The following is a 17,022-nucleotide window of genomic DNA, read 5'->3' on the forward strand; positions in this document are numbered from 1 at the left end:
TTCATTGCAAATATTTTATTAGGATAATAAGCACAAACTCAAACTACCAACTTCCAGCCATGTGTACACGGAGAAGACTCTGGTTTTAACTGTGTCTAAAGGAAAGGATGATCGTGAGGACTAGAATTTGCCACTTTGACCCCCAAAACTAAGCACAGAGATGTTACAAGTCGTCTTAACTTCTGGAAGTTGCCCTGCTGAAATCAACACAAGCCCGGCTAAGGGGGCCATGACTCCACCCGGGTTCTGCAAAATGCCTGGAAGGAAAAAAAATAAATTTAATCTGATAGTTCTTATCACGAGGGGAAGCTGCAGCCAGCAATGAGGTCTCCCCTCAGCCTCCCCTTCTCCAGGCTGAACAGACCAGGGGTGAGAAGCGGGGTCAGCGCTGCCACATCACCCTCAGCCCCCTCAGTCCCCTCATCCTCTCAGTCCCCACTCCCCTCATTATCCTCATCTCCCTCATCACCCTCAGTCCCCTCGTCCTCTGTCCCCTTATCTCCCTCAGCAGTCACTCCCCTCATCCCCCTCAGTCCACTTAGCCCCCTCAGTCCCCTCATCTCCCTCAGTCCCCTTATCCTCCTCAGTCCCCTCATCCCCCAGTCCCCACTCCCATCATCCCCTCAGCGCACTTATCCCCCTCAGTCCACTCATCCCTCACCTCCCTCATTCCCCCCGTCCCCCTCAGCTCCCTCCGCCCCGCGCACGCGCAGAGCCGCCACCGCCCCGCGCGCGCCTTCCCCCGCCATCGCCGTCCGTGCGCTCCCGGCGCGCCCCGCGCGCGCTCGGCGCTGACGTCACCGCAGCCCGGCGCCCGCCGCCATTGGAGTCGGCGGCCGCCGCTGCCCCCGCTCGGAGCGGCCCCAGGCCCGGCCCGCGGGCATGTGAGACACGGGGCGGCACCGCCCAGCACCGCCGAGCCGCGGCACCGCCGCCCCGCACCGCCGCGACCCCCGAGGAGCCGCCTCGAGCAGGCGCCAGGCGGCCCCTTTCCCTCCCCCTCGGCCCCGGCCCCTTCCCCGCCCGGCCGCCGCCTGAGGGGAGAGGAGGCGCCGCCGCCGCCCCTCGGCCCCGCCAGGCCCCGCAGCCCCGCGGCCCTGCCTCGCCCCCCTCCCGGCGCTCTCTCTGCTGAACCACGGCGGCCCTGTACATGAATTATGTCTGCCACAAGCGTTGACCCTCAGGTGAGTGAGCGGCAGGCCGGGGGGTTCCCGGGCCTGCGGCGGCTGGGAGGCCCCGGGAGGCTTTTCTTCCTCCTGCGGGCTGCTCTGGAGCTCGGTGGTTCTCAGCTTCCCCCGAGGGCACGGCGCGGTCCCGCCGCCTCCCCAGAGCCGGGGCCATTTCTCAGGGAGGCCGGTGCTGGGTGATACGTGGAACACGCTGCTCCAGCCCCGGCTCCAGCAAACCCCGAGATGTTGTTGGCAATTTTTATGAGCCTCTTCTCCGTCCTCGGGCGCTGTGCTCGTGTTTTGCAGTGACAATATGACAATATTTCTAAAATTAACTTTTTTTTTTTTAATTTCCCTTCCCTCCCCCCTCCCCCTTAATCATGTGCCGTGGCTTCCCAGAGACCGAAGGGACAGGATAATAAAGGTGAGGATCGTGCCGAGATCGCTTAAATTGTTACTGTAATAGATCAATTACACAGGTACCTGTTGGGGAGCAGAAATGTATCTCTCTTAATCTGTATGGAAAACATTTGAGAATGAGGGAATATGTGCTTTGTTTCCAAAATAAGGTAAACTGCCATTCCTCCAAGCTTGCTTGCATCCCACTTAATGCTGCTGAGTTTGCAGGGGGAAGGACTGTGTGTTGATACTAAATAATGCTCCTCATTTCCTGAAAATAAAGCAGGCTCCTACATAAAGTCACAAGGATGTCTCTGTACAATATATCTTTTTACATACTTTTGCACACTCTCTTCCTGCTCTGTGAATGCAGTTGTGTTGCTGCTCTGCTGTTGGCTGAAGTATTGACATAAGCCTACAAACTTAATAATTTAAGGAATTTTAAATAAAAGGTAGTTTTAACCTCAGGTGAGATAATAGGCTTTCTCATAACTCCTGTGCTTTATTTGAAGTTAAATTTAATAACAAGCCATCTGAGGAAATACCTTGATTGTTCCTGTGATTGCTAATAAGCATGTAACTGTTCAGACTTAGAAACTAGTAATATTCAACTCATAAATGCATTTCAGTAGATCTTAAACTGCCTTAAAAGTTCATCTGCTTCCAGTTGCAGAAAGTTTGACACTGTTTGCTGTGTTTGTAAACACTCTTTTACCTCTACTCTTGTTTAAAAACTTCGCAGAAATATTTTGATAAATTCTTAAACTTTTTTTCCAAAAGTCCTATTTGGTGTAGTGTTGTATTTAGTTCAGCTGTTCTATGAAATAGGTAGATACAGCAACTATCATACAATGTATTTGACCATGTTTTCTTAAATTTAAAGCAAACACAGGAAGTAATTTGGAGGGACCTAATAGCAGTTTGGGGTTTCTATATCTTTCAGTAATGGGTTTTGAATGCTTTTCTTCAGACATTCATTTATGCTGAAGTAGGACGTTGATTATGGCAGATATCTCTGTTTTACAGATGAGAACGTTGAAACTTAAGTTTTCCTGAAAATATCAGGATATCAAAGCACTTACAAGTCATCATTTCATAATTAAATGTAACTTCACATCAGCTTATTTTAACCAGCTTAAACAGTGAATAACCCGCTGGGAGAACTCTGAGTTTGAGTGTTCTAATCATGGACCAGAACAATAGATGTTATTTCCCAATATTTTTCACAAAATTCTTCTTAATAATTACTATTTGTTCAGAGTTAATTCACATGAGTTTTCTACTCGCTCTCAACTATAGATTTTTTTTTTTAATTTACTCAAACTTAGTTTTATAAGCAGTACTTATAAACTAAGCAAAACTCTTAGTTTTATAAGAGTTTTGTGGGAAAAACTGTCATCCCCTGGTCTTTTTATGAGTCTTCACGCTTTGAAGAAGAAATATGGCTTTTCAGAAAGCAGCATAGGGTGGAAGTCATTCCTGAAATGCTGCTCGTGGTGTTATAATCTGTTGTAACCCTTTTCTTGTAGTACAAAATGGTTCGTTACATCAGAAGGACACAGTTCATGACAACGATTTTGAACCTTACCTTTCCGGGCAGTCAAATCAGGTTAGTGTATTTTTAACTTAGTTTTTTTTTTTTTCCTTAGGCATGCTGTTGGCACTCAATTCATAGGATTGTGTGGAGGGAGCAAATTCCTTAAATAGAAATGGAAAAAGAAATGACAGCATATTGTGTTACTTGGTGATACAACCAGCATTTGTGCTCCCAGAGCTAATATTACTCTGCATATCCAGATGGCCACAAGTGAAAATGAAGTTGATGCTCCAAGTAGTTGGAGCTGATTGCTCCTCACATTGCAGGTTATTGATAAGGCTGGACTGGGACAGACTTGGATCTTACAGTTCTTTGATAGACAAGTTGCATGTGGGAGTCCTAAAGTTCTGCTTTTGGGCTCTCCTGATTGCAATTATTTATATAATCCTAGAAATTAATGTAGTTGAAGTTTGGTTTCAATGCTCTCTAGCTAGTCTGTAGAGTTGTCCCACTTTTTACACTTCAGCAAATGTTATTCATTTGTGTCCTCTGGAATATCTTAAGCTCTCATTATAATGTACATTAAATTAACATCCATGACTTAAATATGATTATAATTGAAAATATCATGTGATTGAGGTAATTTTTGACTTAACATTCAAATCATCAAGGTGAACAAACTGTAAAGAAACTGAAGCAGCAAAAAGTTTTCATGAAGTATGAAATGCCATTTCAGAGAGAGACACTTCCCAGAACTACCTGATTATTTCTTGATGGAAAGGCTAAGTGTTACATTTTAGAAAGGAAATTCATAATTCATCCTGAAACTGATAGATGCCACTGTTAATAATGATGACATCACTGAGCTCTCTTGCAGCACAGACACGTTCACCAGGCTTACACAAAGTTAAATTAATTTAATGGGAAGCATTCCCTCTTCTGGAATTAATGTGCTGTAGAAGGTATAAAAGCAGAAAATTTGTGGGGGGAAAAAAGGAAGTAAAATTTTATTTTTTAATGCAACATTAATTTTAAAATAAATTTAAGTTTTCACCTTCCTCTAATTTTTTGAAATTCTTCTTCATCACATTTGTATGTAATTTCAACCAAGCTGTGTTTTCTAATGTGAAATATGCTGAATGTTTAACACAGAAGAAAGGTAGAGCCATCTGTTACAGTTTAATTGTAGAAAACTTGTCTTTGCTGTCAACAAGCCCAATTATTAGGTTTAAATAGAAAAATTGCTCCGGCTGTTAGAATTTCCATAATTATAATAAAAGTTTTCTTTGTGACAGTGTAGCTCCATTGAGCGATTTATTTCTGCTGCAGTGGGAAGTTGGCATGCTACAAGAAACAATTGTGTAGGTCCTCTTACAATTTTAAGTGAAAAGTGACAGTGGCATTAATTAGGACTGTGAGATTTTGTACAGAAGACAACCATGTTGCTGAACAAAGCTTTATTATCTGGTTACCCAGTCAGATTTATTCAGCCCTTAAAAATTACTGGAAAACACAAACAACTCAATAAAAGATTTGAAAACAGTTGGATATTTTAAAAAATACTTAAGAAATTAAAGCCCCAGCTGACACAACAATCTTTTTGACATCAGAGATCTCCTCTAAGTTGGTAATATTGTATTAATTTGGTCATTGCAAAACACAAATTAGTCTTTAAAATGAGTATGAGCGTGCTATAAAAGCACATAAAATATAATTGTCTTCCATCTTTCTGTTGAAAATCGTGTCTGAGTAGTGCCTTCTCACCATAAAAGTTCTGGGCTCCAGGTAACAGCAGTTAATGCAGGGATGTAAAGCACACTAAAAGCACTTTCAAGAGCAAAGGGAGCTGAGTCAAATAGACTATTGATACACAAGCATCTTCCACCTCAAATCATTCAGAACCAAGAGATTAGTCATATGGAACTGGCAATCACTGGCAAGTAGCATCCTGTGGGGGAAAGGAGATTCCCTTCCTAATTAACAGAATGCTTGGGTTGATTTGTTGTTTTTGTTTGGTGGTGGTTTTGATAAAAAAAGTAGGGAAGGGTGCAGAAAGGTCAAGGATAAGTTTGTTGAAATAAATGTTCTGCTGTTGCAGGGAAGGACTTTTGACAGGGTTTCTTTTACACGCTCTGGCATAAAGCCAGTCCAAATAGATTGAATGTTTGGTAAGGATGCCTGCTGAAACTTTCCTTTAATCTTGTTAGAATCCTTGTGGAGACTTCACAGGCTGTGTGACAGGAGGTGACAGCCACAGGAATTGTCTAGAATCCTTTAGCATAAATATTTTTAGGACAAAACACCTGCTTTTCTCTAGGCTTATTCTTTTTGGTCCTGAATTCCAAATCTGTAGAATATATGAACATAAGTATCTCAGAGAACTACTGATGTCTCCTCCCTTTCACCTGCATTTGTTTTTCATTTTTTTTCATAATAACACTTTAAAATATAACACACATCATTGTCAAAGTAAAGTCTTTCAGAAAAATGTTTTGATATGCTAAATATTGATTATTTTAGCTTGTGAGTCTCAGAAAATTCAATGTATTTTAGAAGACCATCTCATAGGCAGATGATTTCTGTAACTCTTGTTAATGATAGGATTTGCATGTAAATAAAGGCAGCATGAGCAGTGACAGAGATCATTTTTTAAAATCAATAACATTGAATTTAGGCTGTTTAAATCTCAGAAGTGTTTGCAGTACCACAGGGAAGTCTTGGAGGCATATTATGGTATCCATCTGTGTATGGAATGTAAGGATATTGAATTACTCTGACTTTGGGGTGTCATGGAAAGGAGTCATTGAAAAATGAAGAGTAAAACTGATTCTGTATCAGTTGGGTATTAAGCTTATCCTCAGCAAGGAGAGTTCTTTACTTCATTTTTTTAAAAAGCTGAGAAATAATCAGATTTTTGGAAAAATGACTGAAGTTCTGATGCAGCTTCACTAATTTTGCAGATACTTTTTTTTTTTTTCCAAGTTTGAAATCTCTCAGTTTGAAAGAAGAGTTTCCCTTCTTAAAATAGTCTTTATGAGTAAGGAAAGGCGAGATACTGTTTGACTCATTAACAGGAGATGTTGACCTTCCCTCCCCCTCACTGGTAATTACAGTTAGAGTGTCAGTTTGGAAGGTCTCCAGTACATATGCTGCAAGTTTATTTGAAGAGGAATAAAACCTACTTTAGAATATTCTGGCTTTGTTCTTTTGAATATGAGAATCATAGTGAACGTTTCAAAAATCAGGTGTCAGCAGAAGAGTCAGTTGGAAGGAAGGCTTTCTCACCTTGGTTTAGAAGAGTTGAAAGGGAGGAAATTTCAGAGGAGGTCTCCTGGTTTTAACCATTCAGTCTCTGATTTCATGGAGTGGGAGAGACGGCCTGTTCAGAAGGACAGTCAGAAACACTCCTGCATAGTTGTAACTTTACTGAGGGATGAAGAGACTTACACAAAAGGCTAGAGAGGGTCTTTCTCCCAACAGTTTGGGTGGCATGTACCATCTTTGCATGTGTTTGTCTGTGGTGCATCAGTCACCTTAATCTCAGTTGGTGGTTCTTAGGTCTGCCTGTAGCAAACTTGGCCTGTGTGTGGTCTCGCTGTGCTCCTGTGTGTCACAAGTAGCCTTTACATGTTTTACCACTTGAGATGTGTTTTGCTTATTGGAGACTGTTGGCCCCTCAAAACCACTCCATAATGAGGATTGTAATAATATGTGTTGTCATATTAAGCTAGAGTAGTCTAAAGCTCCTCTGGTGTAGCAGTGTAGAAATGCTAAATATCCTTAGTTCTGTGAGCTACAAAATATAGCTAGTTAAGTTGCCTGGAATCCTTTGGGATATTAACTACTAAATAACCTTAAGTATTGTAACTAAGATTACATGGTTTCAAAATCTGTGAGCCAGTAGTTCTGGGGTATATTATAAATGCCGAGATATTCCATTTTAGCCCTGAATCTTTCTTGGAGTGTCAACTAGAATCCGTAATTAGGAATTACGTTGCCTTGTCTCTTATTTTTCTTTTCTGTTTGGTGATGAACAGTGTTGTGGCTACCTATAAATGAAGGGTTTATTTATCTGGTGACTTTTTTTTTCTTTAACAGAACAGTAGCTATCCATCAATGACTGATCCTTATCTGTCCAGTTATTATCCACCATCTATTGGGTTCCCCTATTCTCTCAGTGAAGCACCATGGTCTACAGGAGGAGATCCTCCTATCCCTTATCTCACCACCTATGGACAGCTCAGTAATGGAGATCATCATTTTATGCACGATGCTGTTTTTGGACAGCCTGGGGGTCTGGGAAATAATATCTATCAACACCGGTTTAACTTTTTCCCTGAAAATCCTGCCTTCTCAGCTTGGGGAACAAGCGGGTCCCAAGGACAGCAGACTCAAAGTTCAGCATATGGGAGCAGTTACAGCTACCCACCCAGTTCACTGGGTGGTACCATTGTGGATGGACAAACAGGATTTCATAATGATACTTTAAATAAAGCTCCTGGGATGAACAGTATTGAACAGGGAATGGTTGGACTTAAGATTGGTGGAGATGTTACAACTTCTGCGGTGAAAACAGTAGGTTCTGTTGTTAACAGTGCTGGGATGACAGGTGCCCTCTCTGGTAATGGATCTAATGTAAACTTGCCAGTATCTAAACCAACCTCTTGGGCTGCTATTGCCAGTAAGCCTGCGAAACCACAGCCTAAAATGAAAACAAAAACTGGGCCTGTAATCGGAGGAGCGTTGCCTCCTCCCCCTATAAAGCATAATATGGACATAGGTACTTGGGACAATAAGGGTCCTGTGGCAAAAGTTCCTGCCCCCCAACAGATACCTTCTCCTCAGTCTGTTCCACAGCCACAGCAACCAATTGTTCAGCCTGTTCCAACTCAGCCTCCTCCATTGACTCAGCCGCAGTATCAGGCCCCTCAGCAGCCACCCCAAAATCGCTGGGTGGCTCCTCGCAACAGAAACGCAGCTTTTGGCCAAAGTGGAGGAACTGGTACCGACAGCAGCTCAGCTGGCAGCACCCAGCCCAACCCTGTCCCCAGCGGAGAGTCCCATCCTGTCCTGGAAAAACTGAAAGCTGCTCACAGCTATAACCCTAAAGATTTCGAATGGAACCTTAAAAATGGACGTGTGTTCATAATAAAGAGCTATTCTGAGGATGATATTCATCGTTCCATTAAGTATTCTATTTGGTGTAGTACAGAACACGGCAACAAACGCCTGGACAGCGCTTTTCGGTCCATGAACAGCAAGGGTCCAGTCTACTTGCTGTTCAGTGTCAATGGCAGTGGACACTTCTGTGGAGTTGCAGAGATGAAATCACCTGTGGACTATGGCACCAGTGCGGGTGTCTGGTCTCAGGACAAGTGGAAGGGGAAATTTGATGTCAAGTGGATCTTTGTGAAGGATGTGCCCAACAACCAACTCCGACACATCAGGCTGGAGAACAATGACAACAAACCCGTTACAAACTCCCGTGATACACAGGAGGTGCCCTTAGAAAAAGCAAAACAAGTGCTTAAAATTATTGCTACTTACAAGCACACGACCTCCATCTTTGATGACTTTTCTCATTATGAAAAGCGCCAGGAAGAGGAGGAGGTGGTGCGGAAGGTAAACTTATTAAAAAATTTATTTTATACACAGATATGGGGAAAATGAAATGTGAAGGCTGCTATGGTGGAAAAATGTAAGTAGGAATTTGAAATGTTTTTGATATGTCTCTATGGTTTCATGTGTGTTTAACAACACAAAAAAAACTGATGCAAATCTGTCTGTGAAAAGTTTCGTAGCTGATGAGTTTCGAAGCAGAAACCTAAGCAGTAATGCAGGTAAAGGACTTGATGTCCAGTTTATTGGAGTTTGATTTATTTTTTTATCTTAAAATGGTTAATAAACTAGAAAATAGTTTCTGTTTCAGAATTGGATTCTGCCAGTGATTGCACTTAAGTTTTTTGCCTTAACTATGGGGTGTTTTAACACTGTTTGACTGGAACTGGGATATCAGAATTGATACCTGTACTGGTATTTGAAATTTGTACGTCACCTTTAAAAGCAAGAAACCTGATTTTGTTTGTTCAGTTGATCTCTGGAAAAGAAAGAGTTGCATAAAATTGCTGGAATAGTGCTAGAAAGATTGCATTTCTGCTGCTGAAGTCACATGTATTATTTGGATAAATAAAGGTTTTCAGTTCCCAGGTTTAATCTGTCTACTAATTCTTGAAGTTTTGAGTGGAGCCTTAGTAAGAGAAGTTTGGGCAGTAAGTGGGAGAGTGTAGTAAAATTTCCATACACTTTCATGGGTCTAAGTCTACCACGGGAGACCTCTGTCCCTCTCTATCCCATGACCTCAGCTTCAAGAATGCCTTTCTCTAATTAGGCATTCTGGAAATAATGGCCTGACAAAATAATAGGTGTTGGGGTGTGTAGTTCCTACCTAAGTAAAACTTAAAGTTGCTTGATGTTGATAGTGTTTCCCAGACCTTTTTTGTGTAGCATTGCAGATACAGCATTTGTTTGACAGGTTTAGTTTAGTGCAGTTTGCACTTGCTTCAGGATGTTTTTAAAGCAAAGACTTAATGCATGTTCCTTCAGCTTACATTTTAAAATTGCCTTTTTAAAGTTTTTATTGCCATTTAAAATTGCTTTAAACTGTCTTCATATAATGTACCCTTGAAGTATGAGAGGAAAAAGAGTTCAGCATCTTAAAAACTTTTTAGCTGAACTTTTCCTGGCTGTGATAGATGTGCATAGCTGACCTCAGCACAGCAGGGAAGGACAGCTTAAAACTGGAAGTTTTTCTTGTGTACTCCCCATGGGGTTTCACAAGGTAAAACGTAAAAGCCTTTACTTGAACACTTCATTCCTTCAGTAGACAATCAGCAATTCAATATTTAATGCAACCTGTGTCTTGGAGAGGTTCTCTTACATAGGAGAGAGTGTTGACTAAGTGAGGTGGGCTGGGTTCCTCTGTCCAGTGTTTATGGTGTAGGGTGGGATTGGTTTGGGTTTTTAGTGCTGAGTTTCCCTGGAATTTGCTGCCAAGTCTGGAGGGGAGAACAGTGTGTATGTTTAAGGAGTGAAAGTATGGGGAAAGTGAGAGTTCTGCTCTTGCACAGATAACTTACTGGCCTGAGGAGGATCCTGATGGTGGCATGCTGAACACTGAAATTCCTTGGCTTTGTAGTAGCTCAGAGGGCTGATCCCATTTTGGGTTCGTTTAATAAACACAACTAATTCCCACTTTCAGTTCAAGTGCTGAAACATATTCTTACCACATCACTGCTTGCTATACAACAGGATCATTTTTTCAAAATAACGCATTTCTCTTCCTCATTTAAAACCGAGGCTCTAGCTTGTATGACATAGTACAAAATAAAATATGAAGTCTTAATTTAATATTTCTTAGATACCTCCAAATAGCTTAGAAAATGGGACACCAAAGTGAGGAAGGTAACAGTGCTAGAGAGGGAAAGCAGATCAGCAGGGAGGGAATGAAAACTAAGACGCTGCTTGTCAGGTTGCACTCTCTAAAACTATTTCCTGGAAAGTCAGTATTTTTCCCCTTCATTGACTAAATGAATTTTAGAAGTCCAGCTGTTTATTAGAAGAGTTTTTTTGCAGGATGTACACACACACTTTAAGTTTTTATCATGGAGAAGTTTGTGCTATGGAAGTTAAAGCCTTACTGTTAAACAAAGTTAATGTTCCTCTCACAATAATTTTTGAAGACTCTCATTGCCAGTTAAGGTATCTTATGACCTAATTGACATTTCAGATGGTTGTTTGTATATGTGCCATCTTAATGGATTCTCAAATTACTGATTTTATTCAATATACTCTGTTTAAACTGCAAAATTAATTACTTGTTGAAATTTTGTGCCTCTGTTTCACCACTGTCGTGATTCCAAAAGGCCAGAGATCTTAAAAATCTGCACAGGGAGCACTTGAATGCCACAATGTCATTTATACACAGATATTTCTTAGGGAACAACAACATAATCAGTGCAGTGCACTGGCATTTCAGTTCTGTAGATGGTTCCAGTTTGTTGCTAACCAGCTTTTCCATAACTGATGTGCAGAGCCAGCCCCAGTGTGTGTGAGCTGAACTGCTGCAGGAACCTCTGTGTTAGTGCCCAGTGAGCAGGTGAGGGTTTGGCAGGTGCAGTGCTGGATGGAATTCAATCATTGAAGTGCCAAAGATCCATCACTGGTACCAGTACTGCGGTATCTGGAATTGAGGGAGGATTTGGTCATGCTGGGATGTAAGTCCAGCTTTTGATTTGCCATAGTAATAAAATATTTAAGCCCAGTCTTTTGACCCAGAACCCGGGAAAGGAGTAATGGAAGGATATTGGGGTCTGGAATGAAATAGCAAAACAGTGAGTGGCCTGAAATCTCTCCTGACCCTCCCAGCCTTTTTCAGTCAGTTCCAGGGCTGTTACATTGTCCACAGAGGGCAACTTCCATGGTTAAACTCATGCTCTGAAAATGTAAAAAAGTTGTGACATATGAGAGCTTCTTCAAAAGAAAATACAGTATAATGTGGTGTTAATTATTAACAGTCCCTAAAAACGTGCTTGCACAGTCTTAACAAAGTTAAGTTTATCTTCCAAAGTTAAAAAGCTTGTAAAGGCAATAAACTTGTTGTAGATTTTGGTAATTTTATTTGCATCTCATGGTAGGGCAGGTGACAGATCAGCTGTCAGCAGCTGGTCCTCACAGATCTGTGCCTAAGCACATGGTCACAGTTCCTGTACTGGGCTGCTGTGCTGTCCCCTCTGATCTGGGTCAAGGCACCCAGCTATTCCAAGGTCTGCTCCTTGGAGCTTGAGCTACATAGCCTCAGAAAGCTCCAAGATTAGCAGTTCCCCTTTAGGTGATTAAATACTGAAAAGTGTTGACTGGTCCATGTTGGCACTTGGAAATACTCCTTTTCTTCTAGCACACTGTGATTCCTCTCAGTGAGCTTTCTGTGAACACACTCATTGAAATTGGACTTTTAAGGATGGAATATTGTCCTTCCTCCAAAGCTCTAGCTAAAAAACATTTATATTATAAGATTAATACCATGTTCCTGATATAAAGAAAACATTTCTATTTTTGTGTCTGAAGATGAATACTTTGATCCTGTTGACTTTGACTAAGTTTAGTAGGAAGGGTGAAGATATTTTAGACTGAGGCGAAGAGAACAGAAGTTTGACAGGGACGAGTGTCTCCAAGATGGAAACTTCTGCAAGTTATGTGAAAACCCATTTTCCCTGTGTCTGAAGACCACATACATTAGTGTCACGAAGGAGAAATGCAACAGGAGCTCTCCTGTGAGATACTGGAGAATTCCACTGGAGAAGAGAAACTGTGAAGGCTCCGGATCTTCAGAACCAAAACGAGCAAAGCTTTGTTAGTTGCTTACAAAACTGTTTGTTCTTGCTTGCAGTAGTGCTAAATAGCAGTAAGGAAGAGAATTTGAGAGTTAGAGCTTCTAAAAAGCAGCCATGCTCAGAAGCACGAAGAATTGTTGCATCAGTTTATGTGGTTTCAGACACTGGTAAAGAGGAAGACTCAGATTAGCCCCCAAGAGAGAAAGCAAGCAGCAAGGTAGGAGGAACTGCTTGAGAACTTGCTCAGTAAATAGCGCTTTTTACTGAATTATAAAGCCTGAGCTGAGTTTCTGAATGCCATGAGCATACTTTCCAGGTACCAGGTAGAAGTTTCAGGTGCCAGCCTGTCTCTGTTTATGTGGGACTAGTCCATGAGAATGTAAACCTTCAGTTTTTAAAGCAAGTCGAATTATGATGGTCAGCGGGTGACTACACAGGAAACTAAAAAGTTACATAAGGTGGCAATGGGCAAGAATGGGCTGCTGAGCATGGTAGGGCAGTAGAGTTAAAGGGAATGTGCCACCTTAGAAATGGAGGTAGGATGGAACAATTACTTTTTTTTTTTTGAAGCCTGAAAACAAGCTGATACGATTCAGTTCTAGATTCTTTCTGACTACCTTTTGTTTGAAATGTCAGGCAGACATAAGCTCCTTTTATTAAGAACATTCAACATGTAATACGTTCTGATGCTTTGCCACTAAGAAATGTCTTTCATTGACAGTTCACCACAGTCAGCAGTTAAAAGACAGGAGGAATATAGATTTTTAAAATTAATTCTACCACTTTACACAGTCTGTTTTGTTGATTTGGTAAAACAGTTTTGCTATTTCTTACTTCTACCTTAAATCACAGATTAAGAATTCATACTGGACCTTGTTGATTTAATTTTATTATGAACATTGAAATATTAATATTCTGCCTGGAGGCAGAAATCAATATATTCCGTTTTTTAAAATCTCTTCTGATTTTTATGCTGTGACCAGCTGAAGCAGCAAATGCAGTCTGTTACATTTATAATGTTTGGTATATTTGCAAATAAGCTTTATATCGCAACAGAAACAATTCTCAGAGGAATTTTTTACAGAAGGATTCCACAAAACGAGTAGAATCTGAAGGCGTTCGTTTAGGAGTTGGCTGTTGTTGCTGCTTGGGCTAGTTCACAATTTTCTTGCTTGAAATAGGATTTGGTGCCATATTGATGCATTTGCAGAGCTGTGTCTTTCCATGCCAGTTCTGCACTGTACAGTCTGTTCTAGACAGCGTTGGGATGGAGTGGGAAATGGGAAGGCTGGGCCCTTTCTATTCAGTCTGCCTTAGCTGGTGCCTTAGCTGGAGAATGCACAGGACTAAAGAATACAGCAGCATGGTTTTGTCCTGCTGTCTGTGGCATTTTCTGCAGCTTGTGGGGCTCCTGAAACAGTGAACAAGTCCCCCCTGGTTTTGTTCAGGCATTCTCAGTGTGTCTTTGTAATCCCTGTGCAGACACTGCTCCAAAGGCCTCCCTGTTTGCTGCTGGCTGAGCACAGGCTCCCTTAGCCAAGATTTACCTGCAGGTGCTGCATCCCTTAGATGGCCTTTATCTGTTTTCAGGATTTGTGATTAGCAGAAACTTTCTAGAGAGGCTCAGAGATCCCCCCCAGCTGCTGTACTGGAATGGTTTGGGACACTCTTGGGTGGTTCAGTCCAGCCATGATGGGTTTTATCAGACCATGCAAAAGCACATAACTTGTCTTCTACCTGATATATTTTTTTCCCCCGACTTGTCAAGTATTTCCCAGTGCCTCCCAGAACAGTTGAGCAGACAGGAAGAATTAGGAACAGAATTTCTAGACAGCTCAAATCGCTGCTTTTACTGAGTGTGACTAAACTCCAAAGTCATTTGAGTGCTTCAAAATTATACCGGTTCTGTGGAGTTCACTAATCTGCCATCTGCTTTCTGCTCGTGTATTGGTTGTGCTACTACTGCAGTAGCTAAAATAATCCAGAAAGTAGAATATTGCAGATCCTGTTTCTCTTTAGGAGTGTTGATATTTCATACCTTTCTCTCAGTGACCTTCATCTGCTGTTGGTTTGAAGTGGCTGTGCAGGTATTCATTCAGATATTCCACTTGAGGCTGCACTTAAACATTAACTTATCAAGTCCTTGGGCTTTTTGGGTATAAACAATATATTTATAAAATGTAGCAGCATTGGTTTAAGTGTGTAATTATCTGGGATCACATTAGTGCTGTTAAAACTACTAAAAACTTTTTGCTTGTTCATTTGACTAAAATCTTAACTTTTTTCTCTTTGCAGGAACGTCAGAATCGAAACAAACAATAAGAATAAACATATACAGTTTGATATATATACTAGAACTGATATTAAATTCGACTATGAGAAACAAAATTAAGTATAACTGGTGCTGTATCCTGGCATCAGGACAAACTAAAGCTTTCAGCTCCAATATATCTTCTCGTGCAGGGGAAATTAAGTTGTCACATCTTTAAGTACATTGTAGTTTATTTTTGCCCAAGTGGATCTGCATTAATTTGTATCTTTTTTTTCTATGTAAAATTCTGTAGAAATCATTAATAAAGGTGTGTCTGTTTTTATTTTTTTAAGTTGATAAACAGTTATATTAACCTAATGTGGACCTATACATGAGCATACTAAAGTGTCAGTGCTTCCCAAAGACTTTATTTTGGCACGAATTATGTTCCTAGCCAGATATAGAGATTATGGAAAATACATGACAAATCTTCCTTTATCCTCCTCCCAAACCCTTTTCTTCATGGCGGAAGTAAGAAACCATGCATTGATTATTTTTTTTTTTTTTGTCATTTGAAAAACCTCTTAAGATACTGCACTTCAGAATTTCGAAATGGAAAAAAAACCCAAACCTTAATTTCTGATCACTTTGTGCAGCTGCTCTGCCTCTTTATTTATCTGTACAATTACACTTTTAAAACTGCTGATGCGCCATGTTGGTTTTTTCTGTCTAGTAGAAAATCAAATTGTCAGTGAAACTGTTTCTCTGGAAAATATTTCCCTTTCACATTCTGTTAACCAGTGCTTCAGTGTGCATCTGTTATTCCATATCCTGCCGAGGGTGAGCGAGATGCTTTCTCTCAGCCATAATTCTGCTTTACGGTTTTTGTAGCTTAATTAAATAATAATGTGATGCTATCGACATTGCAGGGGTTTTAAACAATGTGTTTAAACCTGTTTCAGCTTTCAGGTGTTATTAGTTAACTTGCAGATCATTTTTAATCCTTCCCTTCATTACTCCCTCCCAGCCCCCCAAATCCTAATGCCATTTAAAGTTTTTATACCAATAATGCTGAGCTTTAACGTAGGAACTAATAGTACGGATAATATGATGGATTATGCCTCAGATGTTTAAAATTGACGGTGTGTATGTCTAATTTTTTTTTTTTCTGTTGGATGAGTAAAAAAACCTGTTTTAAGAAACTGAATTTGCTGTCATGTTTTTGTGGAGTGAGGGGACCGTCGGAGAACCTGTCACCAACTGGAGTTCCAATTAAGCATGGAAATGGTGCTCATGTCCGCTGCTCTAGCACACTGAATCTGCACGTGTTTATTGTAGAGGATCTTTTACTATATTAGAAAGCAAGTATCTTCTGAATACTATTTACTCCAAAAGGACCTCCAATTTAAATAAAGTTTAATCTGTATCATTTAGACTTGTATTTAGAACGTATAACTCTGTCTCTGGACTGTTACTGCCTGTAAGGGGTAATGGACAGCATCAGATTAACTTTTTCCTCTAGGAGAATACAAGCCTTAATAAACAATACATATTTAGCAAGCTTGATGTCATTTTCATTTTTTCCCTGCCTTCTTCCTCTGTTACAATCCCCCTTTATGCTGACTGGTGAATTAAGTCTAACCTGAGAAGTGGTTTGATTGAATAACTCAGATGTTTGCTCTCAGCACACTTGATGGTTGCAGAAGGGTTTTGCAGGACTCTGCAGAGAACATTTAAGTGTTTTGCCTGTTCCTCCAAGGAACTATGTGCATGTCCAGTGGCTGTCACTTGTGCTTCCCTTTCTCCTTGTGTGGTAGAGAAGCTGAAGAAAGGATTGGAAGTTGTCCTGCAGCCTTCAGGAGGCAGCAGCACAGCCATGGGGTCACCAGGGTGAGAAAAGAACTTCTTAAATCCAACTAAAGCTCTGACCAGTTTCTTTTCCAGCAGTTGGCTGTATTTGCCAGCTCTAACTTTACTAATTTGAGTTGATATCTTTTTTTAACTGACTTATTGAAGCAATACTGCATTTTATAAACATGTTGCCATCTAATAAAAGCACCTGCTGTTTGTTTCAGTTGTTATGTCAGAACACTTACACTGGTGATTCCAGAGCCAGAAGAACTCAGCTCCATCTGGACCCTAAAGAGGAAAGTTAGTGGCACAACTTTATTAGTTTTTTTTCAGATCAAAAAAATCTCTGCAGTGATACACTCATAGATTTCAGGTAAATATTAAAAAAAACACACACCAAAAAAAAAAAAAAAAAGAAGAAGAAAA

General features: G+C 40.8%; 1 protein-coding gene and 1 long non-coding RNA gene across 4 annotated transcripts; one reads left to right on the forward strand and one right to left on the reverse strand.

Moving 5' to 3' along the window:
• On the reverse strand, positions 1-761 carry LOC135423599 (uncharacterized). Its single transcript, XR_010434844.1, has 2 exons — positions 708-761; positions 1-257 (listed from the first exon to the last, which is right to left on the reverse strand). It is a non-coding gene; the product is annotated as an uncharacterized LOC135423599 (long non-coding RNA).
• Positions 762-796: 35 nt separating this feature from the next.
• Positions 797-16,305, forward strand: YTHDF1 (YTH N6-methyladenosine RNA binding protein F1). 3 transcript variants are annotated; one of them, XM_064674039.1, is made up of 5 exons: positions 797-1,184; positions 1,569-1,593; positions 3,098-3,177; positions 7,204-8,727; positions 14,790-16,305. In XM_064674039.1, exons 1-5 carry the CDS (start codon positions 1,158-1,160, stop codon positions 14,814-14,816), a joined length of 1,683 nt encoding a protein of 560 aa, XP_064530109.1. In that variant the 5' UTR covers positions 797-1,157; the 3' UTR covers positions 14,817-16,305. The 3 variants fall into 3 exon arrangements, with proteins under 3 accessions (XP_064530109.1, XP_064530108.1, XP_064530107.1); XM_064674038.1 differs by having other exon boundaries at positions 798-1,184; positions 7,204-8,803; XM_064674037.1 differs by lacking the exon at positions 14,790-16,305 and having other exon boundaries at positions 798-1,184; positions 7,204-9,318.
• The last annotated feature ends 717 nt before the right edge of the window (positions 16,306-17,022 follow it).

Source organism: Pseudopipra pipra, chromosome 17 (genome assembly GCF_036250125.1).
Source record: "Pseudopipra pipra isolate bDixPip1 chromosome 17, bDixPip1.hap1, whole genome shotgun sequence".
In the NCBI taxonomy this organism is placed as follows: domain Eukaryota; kingdom Metazoa; phylum Chordata; class Aves; order Passeriformes; family Pipridae; genus Pseudopipra; species Pseudopipra pipra.